Consider the following 20,507-nt stretch of genomic DNA (forward strand, 5'->3'; position numbering starts at 1 on the left):
CCTAAACCGGTTAGGAATGTCTAAGAATCTGCCTTGAGTTCTTCTCCAAGTTGCTGAGGACCTTTAGCAGAACGTTCTTTTCAGGAGGATGAAGAAGAGGAGGAGGAGAAGCAGGAGCTGAGGCCGCTCTTGCTCCAAGGCCCAGCTGCAGGTGGGGAGCCAGAGAAGATCCTGGGGGGGGGCTCCCAGCAGTGGGAAGAAAGGCCCTCTTTGCTCTGCTGCTGCTGCAACAGAAAGGGGGAAGCCCCCACCCCACGACATCCCCCTTTCAGTGGCAGTGAAAGGGAACAAGCACTCTGCCCCACAGTGACCCTGCAGCCAGCCAGCCTCCCCTTTGATCTCTGAGATTAAATTTTTGTACAGAGGAGTGACTCCCGAATGGTGCTTGCTGGACTTCGTCTTGTTTGCATGACAGTGTTTGCCTGGAGGGAACAGCCAGACCAAGTTCCCATCAGGATTGCAGGGATAGCAGAGCCATGGAAAAAAACCAGGAGGGCTTGGGGTGGGATGGGGTCTCCTAAAGATCCCCAGAGGGAGGGCCACTTCTGGAGCTCAGCAACCCCTCCCTCAGCCCAAAGGTGACGGGGAGGCAGACATTCCAGCATGGTCCCTGCAGAGGCATTTCTGCATGGCTGTGACAAGAAGGCTCATCGTGTTCATTAAGCAGACATACCTCTCAAACTGTACAACCCTGAAGTGTGTAATTATCAATGTCTATTTGCAAGTCTGTAACGTGAGGACAAGGCAGTCAAATGAAGTAACAGTTATCTGCAGGGTATGGTCAAAAAAGTCAAGATGGCAACCACGCTGGTGCAGTCAAAACTTGGCCCACGTTTTCTGTGACGGACATCATGGCCACACTCCACAGACCACAGCTGGTGGATTCTCTGAGAAAATACCAAAAATGAGGAGGAGGAAGGAAAACCCCAGGGGCCTCAAATCTCTGCAGCTGTTTTGACCTGGGAAGTGGCACAGGAACAGACAGATGACTCACGTGGCTGTGAGGCACCATACAGAGGCTGGTATCCTGTGTACCCCTGATTTTAAACGGGGCAACTCCTGGCCCTCAAGAGCACTTGCTACTTTGGAGAGATGTCCAGAGGATGCTTCCCCCCAGCTCTTGGCAAATCAGGGTTACCGGGACCAGAGGGGGTCTGCCTCAGCCGGCCTCCCTCTTTAGCACCAACATACATCGTCTTTCCCCTTGACCCTTTGCTGGGAGAGGGTCCTCTGCCCACACCCCAACCCTGGGATGGGAGAACTGCCAGCTGCTTGCAGGCTGCAGGAGGTAGAGTTCAGGCATGAATGGGATGGAGTTGCTGCTGCTTCTTAATTGCTGCTGAGGTTTTTCCAGGGTGACAACCCTAACGGGTCTTGTTAATTTATCTCCCCCTAGGGTCCTTTCCTTCCCATCTTGGGATGTTCTCTATCAAAAAGCACTCCTGTATTTGAATGGCTCCCAACTCCAATAAGATTTGGAAAGCAGGGAGGGAGAGGAACAAGAGATAAGGACGAAGAAGAGGAGGAGGAGAAGCAGGAGCTGAGGCCGCTCTTGCTCCAAGGCCCAGCTGCAGGTGGGGAGCCAGAGAAGATCCTGGGGGGCTCCCAGCAGTGGGAAGAAAGGCCCTCTTTGCTCTGCTGCTGCTGCAACAGAAAGGGGGAAGCCCCCACCCCACGACATCCCCCTTTCAGTGGCAGTGAAAGGGAACAAGCACTCTGCCCCACAGTGACCCTGCAGCCAGCCAGCCTCCCCTTTGATCTCTGAGATTAAATTTTTGCACAGAGGAGTGACTCCCGAATGGTGCTTGCTGGACTTCGTCTTGTTTGCATGACAGTGTTTGCCTGGAGGGAACAGCCAGACCAAGTTCCCATCAGGATTGCAGGGATAGCAGAGCCATGGAAAAAAACCAGGAGGGCTTGGGGTGGGGGGGGGTCTCCTAAAGATCCCCAGAGGGAGGGCCACTTCTGGAGCTCAGCAACCCCTCCCTCAGCCCAAAGGTGACAGGGGAGGCAGACATTCCAGCATGGTCCCTGCAGAGGCATTTCTGCATGGCTGTGACAAGAAGGCTCATCGTGTTCATTAAGCAGACATACCTCTCAAACTGTACAACCCTGAAGTGTGTAATTATCAATGTCTATTTGCAAGTCTGTAACGTGAGGACAAGGCAGTCAAATGAAGTAACAGTTATCTGCAGGGTATGGTCAAAAAAGTCAAGATGGCAACCACGCTGGTGCAGTCAAAACTTGGCCCACGTTTTCTGTGACGGACATCATGGCCACACTCCACAGACCACAGCTGGTGGATTCTCTGAGAAAATACCAAAAATGAGGAGGAGGAAGGAAAACCCCAGGGGCCTCAAATCTCTGCAGCTGTTTTGACCTGGGAAGTGGCACAGGAACAGACAGATGACTCACGTGGCTGTGAGGCACCATACAGAGGCTGGTATCCTGTGTACCCCTGATTTTAAACGGGGCAACTCCTGGCCCTCAAGAGCACTTGCTACTTTGGAGAGATGTCCAGAGGATGCTTCCCCCCAGCTCTTGGCAAATCAGGGTTACCGGGACCAGAGGGGGCCTGCCTCAGCCGGCCTCCCTCTTTAGCACCAACAGACATCGTCTTTCCCCTTGACCCTTTGCTGGGAGAGGGTCCTCTGCCCACACCCCAACCCTGGGATGGGAGAACTGCCAGCTGCTTGCAGGCTGCAGGAGGTAGAGTTCAGGCATGAATGAGATGGAGTTGCTGCTGCTTCTTAATTGCTGCTGAGGTTTTTCCAGGGTGACAACCCTAACGGGTCTTGTTAATTTATCTCCCCCTAGGGTCCTTTCCTTCCCATCTTGGGATGTTCTCTATCAAAAAGCACTCCTGTATTTGAATGGCTCCCAACTCCAATAAGATTTGGAAAGCAGGGAGGGAGAGGAACAAGAGATAAGGACGAAGAGAAGAGGAAAATATTGCGGAGAGAAAGAGGCAACAGGGTACAACCTCTCTCCACAAGTCTTCTCTCAGCCAACCGGCTATTATGGGGGAGCAGCTCCTCAGGACAGAGCAGGGGAACGAAAGAGAGAGCCGGGTGCATTAATCCTAAGTAGAGGTACTGAAGAAAGGGGGAGGGGGAGGGAAGCCTCACCTTCATAAGGTCCTTCTCCCTGAAGTGGGCTCTTTCCTGGCCCTGCGGGACTGGTGGGAAGTCAAGGAGGTCAGGGCGGTTCAAAGCACCCATCCCTCTTAGGATGGGAAGGCTGCTCTGGGAGACCCCAAGATGAGATATGTAGGGAGGGGGAACGGCCACCCTCCAAATCAATGCCTTCTCTTCTGCTGGAAGAGGGAAGACTCTCAGAAAAAGCGGCCGATAACCCAGAATGGAGTAAGATGCATTAGTAAATGCTCTGCTTTGAAAAATGTGATTGCCCCAGGTGTCTGTGAACACGTCCCCATGGGGAAGTAATTAATATACATTTAAAAGCATAAGGAAGGTTGAGAAAATTAGGGAAGGAGGCAAGGGAAGATTGAGTTGGTGGAGCCCAAAATCTAAATGAAGTTTAGGAAAAATGGACAGGGAAGAAAAGGCAGGAAAGAATGACTGTAAGGAGAGGAAATGCAGATGCGATACAGGTTGGCTTAAGACCAACTGACTGCAGAATTTTGTTTGTGAGTCATTGTGGTTATTAAGCAAGATGCCCACATGATTGATTTGCTGAACGACCACAATCCTGGCTGTTCTCATTGCAGTCCTTAAGAGTTAAGCAACCGCACAGGTCATTAAGCAGATGGAGCGAAAGAGTTACCTGCCAAAGGATAGAACAGAATAACAGAACAGAATAACAGAGTTGGAAGGGACCTTGGAGGTCTTCTAGTCCAACCCCCTATTCAGGCACGGACCCTATACCATTTCAGACAAATTAAGGACTACATGTTGAGTGTGGTTGGTCAGCCAGTTACAAATCCATCTGGTGGTGATGCTGCCTAACCCACATTGGATTTATCCAGTAGTAGGCTGTGGTCAATTTTATCAAATGCCTTACTGAAGTCTAAGTAAATTATATCCACAGCATTCCTCTGGTCCAGTAATTTTGTCACTTTGCCTGGCATGACAAACCCATGTTGGCTTTTGGTTATGACTTTGTTTGCCTCTAGGTGTTCTCTGATTCATTGTTTGATTATCTTTCCAGAAACTTCTTAGGTATTGAGGTCAGGCTGATAGGTCTGTAGTTCCCTGGATCTCCCCACCTTCCCTCTTTTGGAAGATGGGAACCTCGTCAGCTCTTTTCCAGTCCTCTGGTAGTTCCCCGGTGCTCCAGGATCTTTGGAAGACACATTTCAGTGGTTCTGAGGACGTGCAGCTCCCCTCCATGTGCAGAAGGGACCTACAAGGCTTGGCTGGAGAAAAAAAATTTCTCCAATCTTTGTAATTCTGAGCTCCTTTTCTCCAGCCCAGCACTGGAGTTCTCCTCCCCTCCCGGGCACAGAAGGGAACTCTGTCCTGAAATCCAAGTAGGATTTTGGCACAGAGCGTTTGCAGCATTGGAAATCCTCTTGTTTTAGGGAGCTGACTGCAAATGCCCCATGCTGCAAATATCCTGCTGCATTTTGGAAAGTGTGTTTTCAGTCAACCTCCTTCCAAGTAGAGAGAAAATGGAATTAAAAACAAATAAAATTAACCTGGACTGGCTGAATGTTGGAAGGAATATTTAAAGATTTGCATGAAAGTTATAGTGTGTGACCCGGAGGTCTTCCACAGTGTCTTGCAAGCCAGCCGGGGCCCCCTGGTGATAAACAGAGAGTTGATGGAGCAGTTCCCAGCAGCCAGAGGCTCCTGCATTGAGGCTGGCACCAAGGCCTTGCTCGGGACAGCTCCCTGGCTTTGCTCCTGGCTGCCACCCTTGGATGTGTGGCTCTGTGACTCTTTCCCATTGGAAGAGTGGCACCCCTCTTGCTTTTCTCCTTTCTTTGGACTGTCCTTTCTCATCTTTTTGACTGTTTCTGCAAGGTGGGTTGGGCACAGTAAGCCATGCTTGGGGACCTCCGATCTACATCACACATTTTGGACAGGGTTACCTTGGATGAAGAGCCAGAATGAGGCCCAAGCCCTGAGCTGGGTTCTTTCTTGGAGAGTTCTTAATTGAGATTCCAGAAGGAGCTGTTATAAAATCTCTTTTATTTCATAACAATGTTAGCATTCTCACAGTTTTCCATTTTGTTTCTGTACCCCACTCTTCCCTCCCCTTCCTCTTCATTAGATTTGTAATACTATGTTACTTTTCTCTGTTTTTTAGATAGGAATAATCAACAGCGATAAACCAGTTTTTCTAATATTAGAGAAGGTCACAGGTCAAAGTTGAAACAGACATATATTGAAGACACCACCCCAAATTTGTCATAGTTTGTTGCAGAACTCAAACATCCAAAAAGCACACACAGAGTAACTGATTCAGCAGGATTCATTAACTTCCCTTTATATATTGTTGGAAGAAATATCCATCTGGGTTCAGTTCCAAGTGGGGAAAAAGACACTGGAAACATGGAGACTGCTTGCAAAGATGGTTTAATGGTGGACAGGATCACATGGTTTGAGTTCCTGAACAGAAAACGGCTGAGATGCTGAGCGCGCCTTGATTTTTTGCCCTCTCTGAGCTTTGAGCCTCCTGGGGCACAGGAAGAGTACCCTGATTGGTTGTCAGACTCCCAGGGACTGGGAGTCTTAGCTAACCTTGCTGGCTGATGTAATCTTCCCAGAAATCTAAGGTGTTCAGAACTTGCTGTGGTAGCTGCTCTCAAATACAATCCTTATATGAGTAGTTTAGACTTATTACAATATAAATGAGACAAAGAAAACCTTACAATGAATTTCCACCCTACCCCATAGTCTTTCCAGCTGTCTTCTGGGGATTGAAAAGAGTCTTTTAGTTTTTACTTGTACATCTCAGGGTCCTTTCTTTCATGTCTGCTGGGTGGCATCTTGGTGGTAAGGCTGGTCAGTCAGGCTTGGGAAAGTCTGCTCCACCCTGGTTGCTGTGATGACTTTCAGTGGAAGCTGGATTCAAACTCAATTCCTGGCTCAAACAGATGGAAGGTGTCCTCTGGGGCAGCATCTGGATCCATGTGCTCTGCTTCCACAGTTGCAGAGTCGTCTGTGCAGGGCTGAAAGACATTAGAACAGGGTCCCCTCCCCCCCTTTTGTGGGTAATCTTCCCAGGAAAGGCATTGTAACAGGATTAGAGATGGGGGGGGGGGTAAATATCTTGCAGGCAGTTTGAAAAGAAACAACACATCAGTATTTCAGTTACTAAACAGATAATACAGTTTCAATAAAATGGAGACAACTGATGAGAAGGAAAAAAATGGATTCACATGCTTCAGGAAGAGGATGAACAGGTAAAATTATTTAAAGATACAGTAAATGCAGGAATTAATTTTTCCTTGTAAGTGAACTTAAAACGTTTCCTCATAAACTTGAGTTGTTACTTTAAGATACACAGAGAGAAGGAGAAAAAAAAATAGAAATAAAATGAAAAGTTCTCTTTACTCTGTTCTCATTGGCCAGACAAACACAGGGCAAAGGCTCTTTCTTTTTTTCTCTCTCTTCCCTATTTTCATTGCTTCAACCTTTTTTTGGTAACAATTTAAAATTCTTGTCTCTAGAGATCAGATACATTTTACAGTTTCAATTACCTCGAGGGTGCACAAAGATTTAGACATACATACATAAAAAAATGAGAAAGAGAGGAAAACAGAACTCTTGAGATTTACACACACATTTGATCATTCCTGCCATAAATCTCAGTTAAATTAGGGAAGGCACAAATCTTAACAGACATACCAGATGGTTGCATAGAAGACAGAGAAAGAGACAAACAAACAAAAACCCCAACATTCCTATTTATATATTTTCCTTTTCTTTTAAGTACCTTTATTTAGCCAAATTAGTCTTCCTGGTATCTTTTAGCAAAGCCCATTTTTCACACAATTTCCTCAATTTCTTTTCCTGCACGCCAGCTAAGACTGGCACCTGCCTGGTGTCCCAGGCCCTAAGCATGTTTTCCAGGGGATTTCCTGCCACCCATGAGCTACCGCTTCCCATGATCCTTGAAATGTAAGGCTCACTTTGGCTTAGCCGGGTGACACACCAAGGTCCTGGCCAAGGTCCAGGAAAACTTACCCACAGACTCAATGGGTCTGCTGCTAGCAAGGGAGGCTTACCTGGGCCAGGTCCATTGGTTAGGTTAGCTTGGCGTCCCATCTGCGGGGGCCAAATTGTTGCAGATGATGGTCCATTGACAAAGGTGGGGAGAATGAGTTTCTGCCTCTGGTCCATTGACAAAGGTGCGGGGAGGCAGGAAGCTGCAGGGAGCTGCTTTGTCCTTAAAACATATTTCTCCATTTCTCATCCAGGGAAATACAATATTCTGCCCGTTTTAATATTTTCTAAAATATTTCATTCTTCTAGGAGAGGGGTGGGTGCTAACTTCCTACCATATAATATAACACATGAAGATAAATGTACATAGAAGATTCTTCCAACAGAGCAGTTACAAGCAAAACATAAGTAGAGTACAGCAGACTAGTTTTGGTTTCTTTTTTGCAGAGACTCAGAGCTGAGTCACGCCCAGACTCCAAACTGTTTCAGCTCCCATTGGCTGATTTAGTTGCTATGCCTATTCATTGGTTGACCTTGTTACCATGACTTCCCAGTCATGAATATTCTGACAAAATTACACAATTTAATTGTTAATTAATCTCTTTCTCTTTTTTCTCCTCCTCCTCCTCGTTGCACAATCTTTGGTGATTTGTTATATTCCACCCCCAGTTTTAAAGGAATTGCTGTGCTGTCCTTAGGCTTCTTGACCTAAGGTCAAGATCTTAGTAAAGTTTTCACAATTTAGGCCAAATATTTAAGGCCTCTCTGGGCATAAAGGCCATCTAGAGCAGGGGGTCACCAGCTTTTCGGACCTCAGGAACCACTAAGTTCATAATTTTAAATCCCGCAGACCACTAATATGATCTGCCTAATGACTGGCTGGTGGGTGTGTCTAGGTGGTCATGTGACTGGGTGGGTGTGGCCAACTCTTCGCCTCTCCACCCAGGCTCCTTAGGGCCCCACAGGAAGCAGTTGTTGTGGCTCACCAGCAGAGCTGGCAGCAGATTCGGACACTGAGGAGGTTGGGAAGGAACGTGGGCCAGTCCTGGCGTCTGGGGAAGGCTCAGACGATGGCTCTGAGTCAGAGGCAGAGAGGGGGCCAAGGCAGGGGTGAAATCCAAATTTTTTTGGTACCAGTTCTGTGGGCGTGGCTTGGTGGGCGTGGTACGGGAAGGATATTGCAAAATTTCCATTCCCTCCCCTCCTGGGGCAAGGTTATTGCAAAATCTCCATTCCCACACCAATCGGGGGCCAGCCAGAGGTGGTATTTGCCGGTTCTCCGAACTACTCAAAATTTCCACTATCGGTTTTCCAGAACCTGTTAGAACCTGCTGGATTTCACCCCTGGGCCAAGGCCATCTGGTAGTTCTTTGCTGCCACCGGAGTCTCTGGAGTCTGACATCAGTGAGGCAGAAGAACAGTGTGAGCCTGTTCCCAGTGTGTGCATGCGCAGAGTTGTCAGGAGACAGGAACAATTAAGGAAACATGGTCGACTTGGGAGGAAGGCTTGGAGATGATTGGCCCCTCCCATACGACATAAAAGAGAAGTGAACAGGATGTGAGCTTTTGCAGGAAGCAATTAGTTCATCTGGCCAATTCAAGATTTGAAACTTCTATTTGTGACTCTGTGCCAAGTTTGGCCTTGCCCTGCGTCTGGAAATTAGCCCTTTGGCAGTGTTCCACATGAGATAGGTGGGTGTTGATAACCTTCCTCTGAAAGCCTTGCAGACTGTAAACGAAAGTAATTTACAGCCATATGAATTAAAGAGGTTTGCCGGGACTAAGTTTATTTATTTATTATTTATTTATTTATTCATATTTTTATACCGCCCTTCTCTGAAGACTCAGGGCGGTGTACAGCCAATAAAACGACAAAAATCCTAACAAATTAAAATACTATATAAAGTTTAAAAAACTGATTAAATCGCTGTATACTTAAAATATTAGCTAAATTTTTTATCAAAACTAAAACCCTAATAAAACCCTATTAAAACCCACTAAAAACCCCCATACTAAAATCAATCAGGCCAGCCCTGCTTGATGAAAAGAGAAAGTCTTGAGCTCGCGTTTAAAGGTCCGGAGATCAGGGAGGAGACGGAGTCCCACCGGCAGCTCATTCCATAGAGCCGGGGCCCCCACAGAGAATGTTCTTCCCCTGGGGGCCGCCAGCCGACATTGACTAGCCGACGGCACCCTAAGAAGGCCTTCCCTGTGAGCGCGCACTGGACGTACCGGACAATGGGAGGTAACTGTCGGCAGCAGGCGGTCCCATAAATATCCCGGTCCAGTGCCATGGAGTGCTTTAAAGGTGATAACCAACACCTTGAAGCGCACCCGGAAGACCACCGGCAACCAATGCAGCCTGCGCAGGAGAGGTGTTACGAGGAGCTCCCTCAATCCCCTGCGCGGCCGCATTCTGCACCAGTTGGAGCCTCCGGGTGCTCCTCAAGGGGAGCCCCATGTAGAGAGCATTGCAGTAATCCAGACGGGAAGTGACGAGGGCATGAGTGACCATACATAACGCATCCCGGTCCAGGAAAGGGCGCAATTGGCGAATCAGGCGAACCTGATGAAAAGCTCCCCCGGCGACGGCTGTCAAATGGTCTTCTAAAGACAGCCGTGCATCCAGGAGAACGCCTAAATTGCGCACCGATTCCCTGGGGGCTAACGATTCGCCCCCCACAGTCAGCAATGGGGTAAGCTGACTGTGCCGGGACGCTGGCATCCACAACCACTCCGTCTTGGATGGGTTGAGTCGGAGCCTGTTCATCCCCATCCAGACCCGAACGGCCTCAAGACACCGAGTCATCACATCAACGGCTTCCTTGGGGTGGTTCGGGATGGAGATGTACAATTGAGTATTGTCAGCATACAGCTGACAGCTCACCCTGAAACCACGGATGATCTCTCCCAGCGGCTTCATATAAATGTTGAACAAGAGGGGTGAGAGAATCGACCCCTGCGGCACCCCATAAGTGAGTTGCCTAGGGGTCGATCTCTGCCCCCCTGTCAACACCGTCTGCGAGCGGTCGGAGAGGTAGGAGGAGAACCACCGTAAAATGGTGCCTCCCACCCCCAAGCCCTCCAACTGCCGCAGCAAGATACCATGGTCGATGGTATCAAACGCCGCTGATAGATCTAACAGGACAAGAACAGAGGAACAACCTCTGTCCCGTGCCCTCCAGAGATCATCAACCAACGCGACCAAAGCCGTCTCTGTGCTGTACCCACGCCTGAAGCCGGACTGGCACGGGTCTAGATAAACAGTTTCCTCCAGGTACTGGGGGAGTTGCCAAGCCACCACACTCTCTACAACCTTCACCAAAAAGCGAAGATTGGAGACTGGACGATAATTAGCCAAAATAGCTGGGTCCAGGGAAGGCTTCTTAAGGAGGGGCCTCACCACCGCCACTTTCAAGGCGGCTGGGAAGACTCCCTCCCTCAGAGAAGCGCTGGTAATTCCCTGGAGCCAGCCTCGTGTAACCTCCTGGGTGGCCAGTACCAACCAGGAGGGACACGGGTCCAATAAACATGTAGTGGCATTCAACCTCTCCAGTATCCTGTCCATGTCATTGGGAGTCACAGGAACAAACTCAGCCCAAACAATGTTCTCAAGACGTGCCCGCGTCATCCCGTCCGGATCTACCCAATCTGTGTCCAACCCATCCCGGATCTGAGCGATTTTATCGTGCAGATAACTTCCAAATTCCTCAGCCCGACCCTGCAAGGGGTCTTCCCGAGCCCCCTGAAACAGAAGGGAGTGGGTCACCCTAAACAAGGCGGCTGGGCGGATATCTGCCGATGCTATAAGGGCAGCAAAGTATACTTGCTTCGCCGTTTTTATTGCCACTGGATAGGTCTGAATATGTGACCGTACTAGTGTTCGGTCAGATTTGGAGCGGCTGGCCCTCCAGGTGCTCTCTAGGCGTCTTCTCCGGCGCTACATCTCTCTCAGTTCCTCAGTAAACCTAGGAGCCGGTCGAGAGCAGCGCCGGGTCAGAGGTCTCATCGGCACGACGCGGTCCAAAGCCCCCACGGCAGCGAGTTCTTCGGCCGAGCCGTGGGCCAGATCTTCAGGAAATGGCCCAAGCTCCGTCAGGAACCTACTCGGGTCCATCAGGCGCCTGGGACGGAACCAACGAACTGGCTCCATCTCCCTGCGGTGAGGGTCTGCGGTCCGAAAGTCCAGGCGAAGGAGAGAATGATCTGTCCACGGCAGGGGAGTAATGACTAAATCCCCCACATCCAGATCATTCAGCCAGTTATGCTGTTTAATTTCTAAGGAAGCCTAGGTAAGAACAGCTGTTGAAGCTAAGCAGCTACCACGAGAAAGAGTTGGCAAAATGTCTCAGTTCATATTGGATCTGACTGAGAAGGAGGCTGAGTGGAACCACCTCACTGAGGATTAGGAGCATAGGCTTTCCAAGCAGAGGGAAGACCTGCCGAAGTGCAAGGCCAGGTACCAGCTCCTGGAGGTTCAGTGGGCTGAGATGGTCAGCCAGTTCCAGGCCATGATGCAGTCCCACTGGAAAAAGCTCTTTGCCACCAGTGCACTTCCCTCCAGCCTTTGCCCAAAGCCCCGCACCAGGAGGCCAAAACAGACCCCGTCAGAATTTCTGCCCTCCGCTGACCCGCACAAAAAGACCTCAAAGGGGGAGACTCTCTGCAGCAACACAAACGTTCATTGCACGTATCCATCCCAGGGGCCGTAGTTTGAGGACCTGTCGTATCCCACTCCTCCGCTGACGGCCGGGTCAGGGAAATCCGAATCAGGCTTGCCTCTGCAGCTCTGCCCAAAGTCCTAGCAAAGTCCTCAGAGCAGGCAGGAGACCAGAAAGTGACTTCAGCAAGATAAGTTCGACTTTGCCTGACTCAGAGACTGCCAGAAAGCAGATCCTTTATATAGGCCATGGGGTGTGGCTCCATGACTCAGCACTCATTAAGGCCTGCCTCCTTCCTTCTGTTGCCTCCGCCTATCCAGTCTTCTGATGCAAGGGTCACTCCAATCAGCAGCTGTTGGAAATAAACTTTCCTCAGGCTCACATGCTGTGGAGGAGGGGGAGGGGTCTAGCTGCTCCGTTTGCCTGGGCATGGAGCCAGGGCTGGGGCCGGGGGGTGCTCCCTCCTCTGCAGCCTGCTTGGGCATGGAGCCAGGGCTGGGACCAGGAGGCATACATTCCTCCGTGTTCGGAAGCAGATAAGCAGACCCCGGCTGCGGTGAGAGCGGGCAAGACACAACAGGACCCCTGATTTAGTGCAACATTAAAAATGCAAATAATTTTTCTGCGGACCACCAAAATTTTCTCATGGACCACCGGTTGGTGACTGCTGATCTGGAGGACAGGCTGTCTCTGCTCTTGGTTGGTAGAAGTGGGCTCTGGCATCAGAAAATGGTGGCAGGGCAATGGCTCAGCACCAGCCTAGTTGGCATTTCAGCACCAAGCAAAGCTGGGTTTTCCTCAGGCATTTGGGACTTAGCAATTATAGCCTGGCTGCCTGCTGGTTGTTTAGGGCTACTAATCCAGACAAGCATGGATGGCGGAAAAATGCAGGAAACTCTGCTGCCATCTGGTGACTGTCTGGATTTGTGCAGACCAGAATTGGGAACTGACAGTTGCTGCTTCTGAGATTCTGTTAATGGAAGCAGCACTTAGCCCCTTGCCTGATGAACTGCTTAATTTCATCTGCAGCGTGCAGGAAATCTCTGCGAACACACAAACCTTTAACTAATTGCAGTCGCTCCAGCAGCACACGCAGGCACAAACAGGCGTGTACGTGCTATGCTGTACAGGTGATAAAAGGGAGACTGGGAAGAAAGGAGTCTCCCCACCTGCCTGCCTTCCTTCTCCTCCTTGGCCAGCAGGGACTGGTTGCGTCTCCCCTGAGATGTCCGGGGCCAAACGTGCCTTGCAGGAGGGCCCAATCCTTCCTTCTCTCTGCTGCTGCTTCAGACCGACTCCCGTATCGTCTCTTGGGCTGCCTTGCTCTGTGTTCTTCTCTAGGGTCAGGTCTGGAAAATTCTCATCCCGAGGAGATTTTCCCAGCACTAGCTTTCCTATTACAATTGTGACTTGACAGGACCAAGAATCGGTTTGAGGAAATGTTGCAAACAGTTTAGTTCTCTTTCTGACTTTTACCTGTTTCATTCTTAATGCTTTATTAATGCTAACAGGACCTCAGAGCGTGGGCACCTGCAGCTTTGCTTGTTCTTGAGCAGGGCTGGGAGCATCCCTGCCTTTCCTACTCGCTTGTGAGGTGCTGCAGAGAGCAGGGAGGCTCCATGGGGGCTTTGCCTGTTATGCTCTCTGCATCACGGCCGGGGCAGTTCAGCAGCCCTGCAGGCCGGGGGTCGCTGGGGGTGGAGTGGGATGGCAGCTGCTGCAGCAGCTTTGCCCCAAGGATGGGCAGGGAGCCTCTTTGCTTGCTGGAGGGGAAAGTCCCGCAGAGAAGCAGAAGCGAGAAAAAAGTGAAGCGTGGCTTAAAACACGTCCAACTTCAGTTACTCTGGGGCCTTTTCATAAGGCAGAACAATACGAAAGGACAGATGATGTGTAACCAGAAAGATCAAACACAACCAAACGCCATCACCCTCAACCCTATCTAAGGTCGAGAAGAACAATGGGGTTTTCCTCTTATGAGGAGATCTCTGGGGCGAATCTCTTCTGGAGGGCAGGAGCTGCCTCGCCAAGTGCAGCTGTTTGCAGAGGATGGACAGGAAGGTAGAGAGGTAAACCTGCCACTTCCCTCCAAGACAGGGTTGCAGCCAGAAGAAGGAAAGGCCCCAGGTATACCAGGCAGGTACAGGAGGAGGGCACATGGGAACCCCCATCTCTGAAGGCCATTTTGTTCAGAGATGGGAAGGCAGCTGCTCTCTCTCTTTCTCTGCCCCTGCAGTGCCCGGATACCTTGGGAATCAGCTGGAGGCTAAGTTGGACAAGCCAGATGTGGTGAACTGGATGTGTTACCGCAAGACCGATGATTACTTTACCATCTGGCTGAACCTCAACATGTTCCTGCCTTTTGGAGTGGACTGTTGGATCGACAACACAAGGCATGTCTGTGGGGAGCCCCCCTCTCTCTTCCCAGACAGACGTGCGCGCCCCCCCAGCACATCAACTCTCCTCTGCCTTTTGGGCTGGGGGGTCCTTGCTGGCCCAGGCCCTAGAGTGCCCCTGGCTCCCAGACCAAGGAGAAGAGGGGGTGATGCAGAGGGAGACAAGACCCCAAAGACACAACGAGCAGCAAGTTGAGGAGCCTCTGCCAAACATACAAGATATTGCGCCAAGCCATTGTTTGTTTTATACAACATAGTGGGTGACTTGCACAAGCTCTGCTAAATTATGAACCATGATTTATGAACAGTGGCCGATTCAAGAGCAGGCCAAGCCAAAACTAAGCGAAGCATTTTGGGACTTACTGCAGTCACTGAGTGCTTCTCTCGTTCATTCCAGCTCAAGCTCTGAGAGAAAACATGAGCCCACAACTTTCCAATAGAACCTCTCAGTATTAATTTATTCTGGGAACATTCCCTCCCCCACCTCCATCCCTCAGTGAACCTCAGAGAATAATTGCTGGTTTTGTTATTATAGACTGCCCGGTGTCTTTCAGGGTCACTGACCCTGATGGACTCTTGTTGCTTTCACCTGGGACACCCAGCCTTGGCTGGGGGCTCCCATTTCCTGCCCACCCCTGACACCCCATCAACTGTTAGGCAGGCTGAGTTCAGGACCTCCTTAGAAGAAGACCAGTCCCCCTAAATAGCTGGCAGGCATCAAGTAGGGCTTCATGGTGCAAGCCCACAACTCCATTTGCTGTTTCAGGAATTTCTTTTAATCGTGGCTTTAGCATCCCTGAAAAAATGGGAAACTCCTGTTTTAAGATAGCTAGACAAAGGTGGCATGGATTGCCCCAATGTGGCAGGAGCCTCCGTCCCCTGGCAGCCCCCAGTCGCCCCCATGCCCTCTCCGCTGTTTCTTTCTGGTAGGAGGCAGATTTTGAGAGAAGGGAGGCTCCTGAGGCCCCACGGTGGCATTTGGTGGCTTTCTCAGGCCCTGTTGGCAGAGACCACAAAGGACTACCGGAGGCCTCCAGTGCACAGGATTTGAGGCCTCAACCTGGACAGTAGATCTAAAGGGATTAAAGCTGCTAGTGATCCTGAGTGTGATATCGAGCCCCTTGAAGTTCTCTGGTAAGATGGCCTTTGTTGGAAGTGGACCTCCTAAAATAATGATTGTGTTTTCTCTTGGGCGACACAGACTGATTTTCAATAAAACCACCCGGAGCATAACCAACGCCCCTGGAGTCCACATCAGAGTTCCTGGGTTTGGCCAGACCTTTTCCGTGGAATACCTGGATGGTGGCAAATTGGCCGGTGAGAAGAATGAGTGGGGGAGGGGGAGCTGGAGAGAAACCCAACAGGGTGAAATGCATCCCCAAATGAGTCTTTGGTTTCTCTGGGTTCCTGAATTTTCCTGCATGGAACAACGGCAGAGAGTTTGGGCAACAGGCTGCCTATTGCTTGGTCTTTGTTGGGGGGCTACCTGCACAAGTGTCCTCCTTCTGTGGGGTCCGATATAGAGTTATGATGACCGGAGGGGGGTAGGTCCTGGCCAGAGAGCTCCACAGGCAGCTTTTTTGCCAGCAACCACAGCCCTTCATGCGTCAGTCAGTGGCCAGAGCGGTTCCCTTCAAGTAGAGATATGTATAGGGAGGACAATAATACAGCGGAAATTACTCCTGCTTTCTTGGAAAGATGGAACATCTTTGAGAGGTGCTCAATTGGGGGGGGGCAGCCCTTTGGATTTAAGAAGTTGCTACCAGGTGGTGCAGGATCTGCATGACACTCTTTGGAATCACTTTGATCTTGGTGCTTTTTCTAAAAACTGCTTGGCTTCTTCCGAGGGAGTCAAGAATGGTTTGGAGAGGAGAACATCAGCAGATGCCTGGAGCATGAAATTCCAGGGAGGCCTTGAAGCCCCTTGCCAGAGGAAAGCCGTGCCCTTAGTCAGTTCCCTGGAGGTAGCCCTGCCCTCTGCCCTCCACTAACCTCCCTTCTCTTCCTTGCTCTAGGCTACATGCACACCCTGGTGCAGCACCTGGTCAACAACGGCTATGTGCGCGATCAGAGCGTGAGAGCGGCTCCCTATGACTGGAGGCTTGGCCCCAGTGAGTACACCTGGGCAGAGGCAGGGGAGCCCTGCTCTCCAAGAGCTCTTGGCAGGGAAAATGGGTTGAACCCACTCCGATGTGTCAGGCAGCTTGTGCATCTATACCAGCCATCTCCAACTCAGATCCTGCAGCAGGGCAGCCCATTTTTCAGCATTTTTTTTTTACTGTTTTCTTTTTTCTTTTTTATTCAAAAAGTTTTACAGAAAATTTTTCCCCCCTTTCCCCATCTCCCCCTCCTTCACAACCCCCCGACTTCCGGAACGAGCACAAGGTATAGTTAAAAATAAAACAAACATATGCTAAAAAAATTTCGTCCCAACTTAATTATACCCCTACAATCATCAATTCCTAACTTCCCCCGAAAACAATCAAAAATAATACATCATAATCATTCAAAAACAGTCTGATAACTCTTAGTCTGATATCTACTTTGAATATAGTCAATCCATTTTTTCCATTCCTTTAAGTATCTTTCTTGCGTATTGTCTTTCAAAAAGGCTGATATCTTCGCCATCTCAGCCAAATTGGCAACTTTCAATATCCATTCTTCTATTGTAGGTACTTCTTTTTTCTTCCAGTATTGTCCTATTAGTAATCTTGCTGCTGTTATTAGATTTAAAATCAATTTAGTCTCAATTACTGTACAGTCCGTAATAATTTCCAACAAAAAAAATTGCGGCAGGGGGCTCCAGTGACGTCACCGCTCCTGCTGGGTGCTCTAACAGAGCACTCCGTGTTAGAAGATTGTAAAAGTCAGTGAAACAGAAAAAATCACTGTTCACTGAGCTTAGCATACCCTACGGGAAAAAGGGGGTTATGCAGAGTTGTGGGAAAGTGGCAGATCTGACAGGGGGTTTGCTCTTAAGAGCGAATTTTCCTGGATTTATGGTCCCACCAAATTCCACTCCCTCCAACTTCAAACACGCTCCTGTTTTTTATCAGGAAAAAGGAGTAGGAGAGTCGCTTCTGCTCAAAAGGACTTATTAAATTGATTGATTTTCTAAGCAGACGGGAATTTCACAAGCGTTCGATCTTTGATGTAGAATCAGCACGGCAAGTACCGACTCCCTTTCTGAAACCTGAAACCTTTCTTTGTCTTTGATTAATTGACTTTTAAAATGGCGTCTGAAAGTGAAATTAAAAATTTTTTAGTACGATAAAGTAGCGTTATTTGTGGATTGTTACAAACGGAGTTTTTTTTATACTGAAAGGAGGGAAGGAAAGTTGTTAAGTTTAAATTCCTGATTCTTTTGAAGACAGAATGGCAGCTAAACCTTTAAAGCCTTCTGGAAGAAGGGGATCTGAACCAAGTCTTGAGGATATATTGAAAGTACAATTAAAACTTTCTGAAGATAGGCAAAAAGAGATGATGGAGAATTTTAATGCAAAAATAAGAGAAGATATTCTCATGGCAGTTCAAGGACTGAGTAAAAATTGAGGATTGGAAGGGAAATGCAACAGATCTCACAGTCAAATAAGCATTTAGAAGACAAAATGAAAGGTGTTCAGAAAAAAGTGGACCAAAATGAAGATCAGGTTGTGATATTACAATATAAACTTATGGAAGGAGCTCTTAGAATCCGTGGTATGCAAGAAGAGCGAGGAGAAGACTTAAGAAAATTATATCAGAAGCATTGGCTGAATTTATTGAAGTGGAACCCCAAGAGGTAGCTTACCAAATTGATAAAATATATAGAGTTAATCCTGGATTGCAAGACAGAGAAAGCTTCCTCGGGACATTGTGGTTTATTTTGTGAAAAGGACTATGAGAAATCAAATTCTGCAAGTTTCATATCAGACAACTTTAAAAATTGGAGAACAGGAGTTGAAGGTGTTGAAAGAGATTCCTTCAAAGATGTTAAGAGACAGGAAGGAATTTGCTTTTTTTACACAAGAACTTAAAAAACATCAGATTCAATTCAGATGGGAGGTGCCAGTTGACTGACACTATTCTATCAAGGAAGGAGATATAGAATTGACACTGTTTTAAAGGCAAAGGATTTCTACAGTTTTGAAAGTCGAAATAGAAGTGATAGAAAAACTTCAAGAGATTCAAGAAGGCGTGGTGATCCAAGAGCCTTCATTGCTGCCAGTATCAGAGGAACCACAAGAGCAAAGGGTGACAAGAGGAGCTCTTAAGCGTAAAGAAGAGCAACAGTCTCAAAGTAAAAGTCAGGATCCCAGCATGGAAGCTGTGGGAGGAGCTAGACGGAAGATACCGGAGGAGGAGCTTCCGTTGTCTGCTTCAAAGCTTCAGGAGGCCAGTAATGGCAAATAGAATTTTGTCATGGAATGTTAATGGCTTGAATTCAGCTCAGAAAAGAAGGAAAATATTTCACTACTTGAAACAATTTTAAAATGATGTGATTTGTTTGCAAGAGACACATATAAAATTATCAGACCAAAAATATTTAATTAATTCAAAATTGGGTAACCATTTTGTTGCATCAGCTTTGGAAAAGAAGCATGGAATTGTTGTATATATCAGGAAGGATATACCAGCTAAGTTAATTGAGGCAGATATTCAAGGAAGATTTATTGCTATTGAACTGGTGATAGATGCAAAAAAGACTTTGCTGATAGGTATTTATGCACCTAATCAGCAACAAGAAAAGTTTTAAAATGTTACACGAGAGGTTGACCCTCTGGGATTATAGTTCGTTTATTTTATTAGGAGACTGGAATGGAGTAATTGATACAAGAAGGATAAGAGAACCTCCTCCAAGAAGATACCTATACATGCAAACTACCAAAATCCTTTTTGAAATGATGGAAGACTTTGAGTTTAGAGAGGTTATGGAATCCAGATGAGAGAGATTTTACTTTTTCCGATAGGCATCAATCTTTTCACGTATTGATTTTATTTTAATTTCTAATGACTTGCTTTCTAGGGTGAAGAAATGAAGATATTTCCGAGGTGTTTAACTATAGCCCAGTATGGATGGAATTATTACAAGGGAAAAAGGTGGTAGAACATGGAGGTTGAATGAAAATCTGTTTAGATATGAGGATAATGTAACTTATTAAGAAACAGTTGAAAGAATTTTTGATTTTAATATGTACAAAGGGACACCTATAGGAACTGTGAGGCGAGTAAAAGCTTTATTAGAGGATATTGATTTACTTGGACAATAGGCAAGGAATAATAAACAAAGGGTAGGTACTTGGAAGAAGAAATTCAAAGGAAGCAACAGTTATTAATTCAAAACCCACAAGATCACAAACTTAAAAGGCTATAAATATATTTTCAATTTAATATAAAATTAATGGCATCTTATTTACAATAAATATGATAGAATCTATAAGAAATTATAAAATTTTATCAAGAATATATTGATATAATTTTCATTATTAAAACATACTTATTTAATTAAAGAGACTGAGCTAGATTTTTAAATTTGGGAACTGATTTTATATTTTAAAGGGGCTTATAGACAATTTTTGGGAAAAAGCCTCAGCAATTTCTCTTAAGATTTTTAAATGACAATTAGATTATTAAAGATTTATCTAAGATCACTATCTGAAACCAAATAAAATTTTTTTAGTAATCAAGTGCAGATAGATTCTTTAAACCAAAAATACCAAAGAGATTTATTTTTAAATAAAGGATTAAGATAATTAAAAGAATTCATAGAAGATTCATATTTGTAACAAGCTTGAAAACAGAAGAAAATGGAGAATTGTTAAGTTAACGAGTGAAATAAAGATAATTGCCTTATTGGTAATTTGATGTTACTTGCTGCTTTAACTCTTTTCCTGTTGATAGAATCTAGAGATTTTTAAATACTGCAAAGACTGTTTTAAGTTAGAATAAAGTAAATATTGTTGGAAATAAATAAATAAATAATTTTATAGAAGATGGCAGCAAACAATTAAAGTCTATTAACAAAGAGCTTTAAATTTATCAGATCCAGCATACAGCAGACTAGAACATTGAATTTAGAGGCGTACAAGAGAACTTAAAGGATAGAAGAAAAATTTAAGTTATAACTGATGAGATGTCTGAAATGAAAGAGATATGAAATTCAAGGGAAAAAGAGTTAAAGAAGGATTTGTAATGGCAAAAGTCAACAATAATGATTTATAAAGAGGAGATAAGTACATATAACAAATTAGAAAATAAAATGGATGAATTTCAGTAAATGGAAAACAGAGGATGAAATAGTTTTGATACAATACAGAAATATGGAATTTGCTCTAGAA

At 46.9% G+C, this 20,507-nt stretch overlaps 1 protein-coding gene across 2 annotated transcripts in view; it reads left to right on the top strand.

The window, feature by feature from the left end:
* The window catches only part of LCAT (lecithin-cholesterol acyltransferase), a 34,242-nt gene that overhangs the window by 3,072 nt on the left and 10,663 nt on the right, over positions 1-20,507 (top strand). For both annotated transcript variants that reach the window (XM_058155265.1, XM_058155264.1), the window contains exons 2-4: positions 14,031-14,187; positions 15,392-15,507; positions 16,206-16,301. In XM_058155265.1, the coding sequence (XP_058011248.1) occupies positions 14,031-14,187; positions 15,392-15,507; positions 16,206-16,301 (369 nt within the window). The remainder of the gene's footprint in view (positions 1-14,030; positions 14,188-15,391; positions 15,508-16,205; positions 16,302-20,507) is intronic.

The sequence above is a fragment of the Ahaetulla prasina genome, chromosome 12 (assembly GCF_028640845.1).
Source record: "Ahaetulla prasina isolate Xishuangbanna chromosome 12, ASM2864084v1, whole genome shotgun sequence".
Lineage (NCBI taxonomy): Eukaryota > Metazoa > Chordata > Lepidosauria > Squamata > Colubridae > Ahaetulla > Ahaetulla prasina.